We start from the raw sequence: 5266 nt of genomic DNA, 5'->3' as shown, positions 1-5266 counted from the left end.
GCAGTCAGGAAGGCCAACCGCACCTTGTCATGTATCCACAGATGCATCTCAAGCAGGTCCAAAGAGGTGATCCTCCCCCTGTATGCACCACTGGTCAGGCCGCAGTTGGAGTACTGCGTCCAGTTCTGGGCACCACACTTCAAGAGGGATGTGGACAACATGCAGAGGGTCCAGAGAGGGCCACTTGCATGATCGGAGGGCAGCAGGGCAGGCCCTGTGAGGAGAGGCTACAGGACCTGAACCTGTTCAGCCTCTGCAAGAGAAGGCTGAGGGGGGATCTAGTGGCCTGTTAGAGGTGACCAGCAGGCATTGGGGGAGTCCCTGTTCCCCCGAGCACTACCAGGAGTGACTAGAAATAATGGTCACAAGCTGGCAGAGGGTAAATTCAGTTAGACATCAGGAGGCGCTACTTCACTGTCAGGGTGGCTAGGATCTGGAACCAGCTTCCAAACAAAGTGGTGCTGGCCCCTACCCTGGGGGTCTTTAACACAAGGCTAGACAATCACCTAGTGATTGTCTTGTACTCTTTCCTGCCATGGCAGGGGGTCGGACTTGATGATCTGCTCAGGTCCCTTCCAACCCTACTAACTATGAAACTATGTTCTGAAGTTAGCAAAAATAAAGACAATTTTAAAATCTACATTATTTTTCCATTACCTCTTTCCATTTTTTTATCTTTTTTAAATTTAATTTCCAAATTTACCATCACAGTGTAGTATATTTTGACATAATATTGCAGCTGCAGACACTGGTAGAATAGTTTGTTAAAATAATGTTGATCATCTTCCATTTTGTTGTAAAACCCAGTTTTTGGAGCAGATTTGAGGTGTCCCCTGTAGTAGTGCAACAGTATTGGATTCCATAAACTGTCTGTTATATGTCTGGAAGAATTTCAGACAAGTGGAAAAATAACAAATTGCAGTAAATCATTTAATTCGACTTTATGGCAGTTTTTAAATTTTAAAATTCAACAACCTGCTGTTCTCACTCATCTTTTATTTTTGGCATAATATGTTTATACCTGATGTAATTTTACTGTTTCTTGATAAATGTGTAAACAGTTGTACAAGGGTGAGCAGTTAGATAAGCTAAAAGAGAATTGATGTTTCTGGGATGTTATAGTGAAAGCTACTCTTCATAATCTCTTTAGAAATATGTAATCTTGAAAATTAGAGAAATGCCAGAAGGTCAAGGGTGCAGCCATTTGGCAGGGTAACTTTTCAGGTGAAAACTCAGTTGTTAGAGAAACAAAACCAATTCTTCTATATGATTATAAGCTGCAGAACAATCCAAGAAGCAAATGGCTGAAGCAGGTAACTTCCCACTTACTGTTCCATTTCACCAAGGCCTTGTGTTTGGTGGGAATGACTGGCTGTAGCTCATTCTGGGCGCACTTAGCCGGATGGATGGGATGGTGCTGTGGGTGGACAGGAGCAGCATCTGGGAGTGAGATGCCAGGCAGGCCTGGGGTCAGAATCACAGGATGGTGACAGCATGGGGCTGAGGCCCAGGGGAAAGCTGGCAGCCGACTCCCAGCACAGACCTGTGCTGTCGCCGCCCCACATCTGGCCCTTTCCCTGCCTGTCCCACTCCCAGGTGCCACTCCTTGCCTGCCTGCGGCCCCATCGTCCCAGCTGAGCATGCCCTACCTTTAGGGTCCTGAGCTGATCTCTGTGTAGACCCCGCTCATCTATTGTGTGTGGTGCCCCCAGCAGTGGGTGTGGGGTGGATGGGGTGGGTGCCCAGGCAGTAGGTCCAGTGGCAGCGGTAGCTGGAAGGAACTACTGCTCTTGGTAAGCTGAGTGCAGCTTCCATGCTGTCCCAGCCCCATTGTGCACCAGGGAGTGGTGGGACTGGCTGCATGCACCATGGCCCAGGCTGCCCCCCGCACCTAGGACTGGCGAGGCTCGGAGATCCCCTGCAGGTCAGATAAAAATCCCTTGTCAAGCTGGATCCAGCCTGTGCCCATGTTTTGCTCACCCCAGGTGTAGTGGATTCCTGTTGATCTTAAGTGTTTAATATTTCATTTGTTTGTTTGCTGTGTTGCTGATTAATTGTTTAAGTGATATAATCAGAGGAGGTTAAACAAATATTTTTTTAGCTATATTTACATCCCTAATTCTACATAGATTAATCTGTACCTTGTCTGGCTTAATATTTTGCTTTCTATTCCTTCACAGTGTATGATTTTACTATGTATCCATAACTTAGGTTGATTGTACTTTTAAATATTTGCCACACTCAAAAGGGGTCTAATTGTGACTGGATTACTATACTATTAATGTTGTACAATATAAAAATTAGCACGCCTTGCAGATGGAGACTTAAAAAGCTTTTATGCCTGATTAGCATAATTCTACTCTATTTAAGATTAAATTTTCGATTTACCTTTCCTATTTAAGAGAAACTGTGTTGTAAGTTTACTCCAAAGGAATTTCCACAAAAAATAGTATGTAGCAACGGTATTCTTCAATAAGATGATATCTAGCCTATTTTCGATAGGCTAATCATAATTTATTAATTTAAAAATCTGCTTAATGCTTCCAATTTAGATCAATGATATTTTCTTATAAATAATTTTAACATACTTGAATTCAGTGCTGCATCTTAGTATCTGTCCAGGTCTCTAACAGAAACAGAAATTTTCTGTATGTTCTTATATTGTTTAAGTATAACTGAATTATCTTCATGTTCTTCAGTCACATAAGCAAATATCCTGGACCGATATTTTAGCATTTTGAAAACAACACCAAGTGAAGGAATGTATAACACATTTCAGTGCTCTTTATCATTTAATAGGGACACATTTTGTTGTTGCCTTTTTTATGTTTCATGCAGGGATAGTAAAGAAGTTTGGGTTTTCTCTTTATTAACACAGATCGCTGGTGACGCATGTTGCAGAAATTTATTTCAGGGCTTGGAAGAAGGCTTCAGGAGAGATTTTAGAGGTATGTTCTCTGCTTTGAATTTAGATTAGGTATTTTTGAGATTCTTTCAAGTTTTCCATATAAATGATCACTCCTGCAAGAAAAGGGTCCCTTTAGTCATAGAATCATTGAAAGTTAGGGCTGGAAGGGACCTCTGGAGGTCATCTAGTCCCAACCCTGCTCAAAGCAGGATCATCCCCAGTGTGATCATCCCAGCCAAGCCTTTGTCTAGCTGGGTCTTAAAAACCTCCAAGGATGGAGATTCCACCACGTCTCTGGGTAACCTGTTCCAGTACTTCGGTACCCTCCTTATGAGAGAGTTTTTCCTAATATCTAACTTCCCTTCCCTTCTCCAGCTTGAGACTGTTGTTCCTTGTTCTGTCATCTGCCACCACTGAAAACAGTCTAGCTTCATCTTCTTTCAAACCTCCCTTCAGATAGTTGAAGGCTGCTATTAAATCTCCTCTGTCTCCTCTTCTCCAAACTAAATAAGACCAGTTCCTTCAGCCTCTCCTCATAAGTCATGTCCCCCAACCCCCTCACCATTTTTGTTGCCCTCCGCTGGACTCTCTCCAATTTGTCCACATCCTTTCTGTAGTGGGGGACCCAAAACTGAACCCAGTACTCCAGATATGGCCTCACCAGTGCTGAATAGAAGGGAGTAATCACTGCTGGGAGCACCTACCAATGTAGCCCAGTGTGCTGTGAGCTTTCTTGGTAACAAGAGCACGCTGCTGGCTCATATTCAGCTTATTGTCCACTGTAAATAGTTACTATCAATTAATGAGAGACAACCAGGCAGTATTTGACAGCTCATATCTGGCAGCTGATTTCAAGAACTTTTGACCAGATTTAAGGCTACCTTAAGACCCGAAATGTGAAAAGCTAGTACTTAAAGCTGTGCATACTGTTATGCAATGCTTTTCCCATCAACCTTGGCCTTGATTCAGACCAAGGCAGACGCTGGAAGATTGCAAGCCAAGAAACATCTGCCATGGTAAAATCTGGTGCTCATATAACAACTGAAAACATAATCTTAAATATGAAAACAGGAGACCGTCTTAAGTATTATTTTAACCTATGTACCTAAAAACCATTTTTGTATGTTAACTGAATCTCATGCATAGATTTTTTTTTTCTCTTCAGACCCTTGAATATAATTGCATTCAGGATTTCATGCATCATGGAATTCATCTTCCTAGAAATTCTCCTGTGCATCCTAAAGTGAGAGAGGTATGTTCCTGTAAAATATAAATCAGTAGTACTGTGTAGTAAATGGATTTTCAGAAAAAAATCATATGCTGTAACGTGTTTTTTTCCTGATTTAGTCCTCCAATACATTTTTTGAGCATGCACTTACTCTGAAAACATATTGCTCATTTTCTTTCATTAACTGGATGTGTTAGTTAGATTAATAATTCAGTGGAACACATACGCACAGGTCCCATACTTAAAAGTAAAACATTTGTATAAAATATAAAAATGTATACATTTAAATTCAAGCCATTGAAAGTAAAAATTTATTTAAAATATTTTGGCTTGCATTTGCACACTTTGCTCCTTGTATTGAGAAATTTTGTTGAATAATTTATGGAGTTGAAAATTTTCAAAAGTCAGAATCTTCCCATCTTAAGATCCACATATTATATTCCCCTTCAGTTTTAGAAGTGCATATGTATATGTAGATGGGATTTGGGATTTTTCTACCACTGTACCTTTTTTATAAACATAATCTATTTTATTGCCGTAGATTATAAAGATAACTGACAAAGCTGTATATGTTCATTTTTTTTCTGCTTCATGATGCTGCCAAGCTCTTCCTGGATAAGACTCCCTTTCCTAACTTGGCCCTGGCATTTCATCTACTACCTAGGCTTTGCTCATGCAGTATAGAGCACATGGCTTATCAAAACATCTTCATGTATGCTTTTGACTGAGAGGAGTTTCCACTGCTTTCCCCAGTTACTAAGTAAAGTTTTACTTAGGAAATCTACATGGAATGATGTAGTGTAAAGCCATTAAGATGCTTACATTTAAGCTGTAATTTAACATTTCAAATGGACAGTTTACCCTGTAACACCATCCTATGTTCATCTGATACAATGGCATCAGTTGTTCTGAACTGGTTTCTTTGTGCACATTCTCTTTGGTCTGGTCAGGTTTTAAATTTTAGTTTTATTCAGAGATTTCATAAAAATTAGGGCTGGAAGGGACCTCGGGAGGTCATCGAGTCCAGCCCCCTGCCCAAAGGGTAGAAAGTCAGCTGGGGTCATAGGATCCCAGCAAGATAAGCATCCAATTTACTCTTGAAGGTGTTCAATGTAGGTGCTTGAACCACC

At 41.0% G+C, this 5266-nt stretch overlaps 1 protein-coding gene across 1 annotated transcript in view; it reads left to right on the top strand.

The window, feature by feature from the left end:
- Positions 1–5266, top strand: part of NCAPG2 (non-SMC condensin II complex subunit G2) — a 74014-nt gene that overhangs the window by 24614 nt on the left and 44134 nt on the right. The window contains exons 8-9 of the mRNA XM_019530630.1: positions 2879–2948; positions 4074–4160. Of these exons, the coding sequence (XP_019386175.1) occupies positions 2879–2948; positions 4074–4160 (157 nt within the window). The remainder of the gene's footprint in view (positions 1–2878; positions 2949–4073; positions 4161–5266) is intronic.

This window comes from Crocodylus porosus, unplaced genomic scaffold (genome assembly GCF_001723895.1).
Source record: "Crocodylus porosus isolate Cpor-Errol unplaced genomic scaffold, CroPor_comp1, whole genome shotgun sequence".
In the NCBI taxonomy this organism is placed as follows: Eukaryota; Metazoa; Chordata; order Crocodylia; family Crocodylidae; genus Crocodylus; species Crocodylus porosus.
Note: the sequence above shows the minus strand (reverse complement) of the source record. Positions and strands in the feature narration are given on the sequence as shown.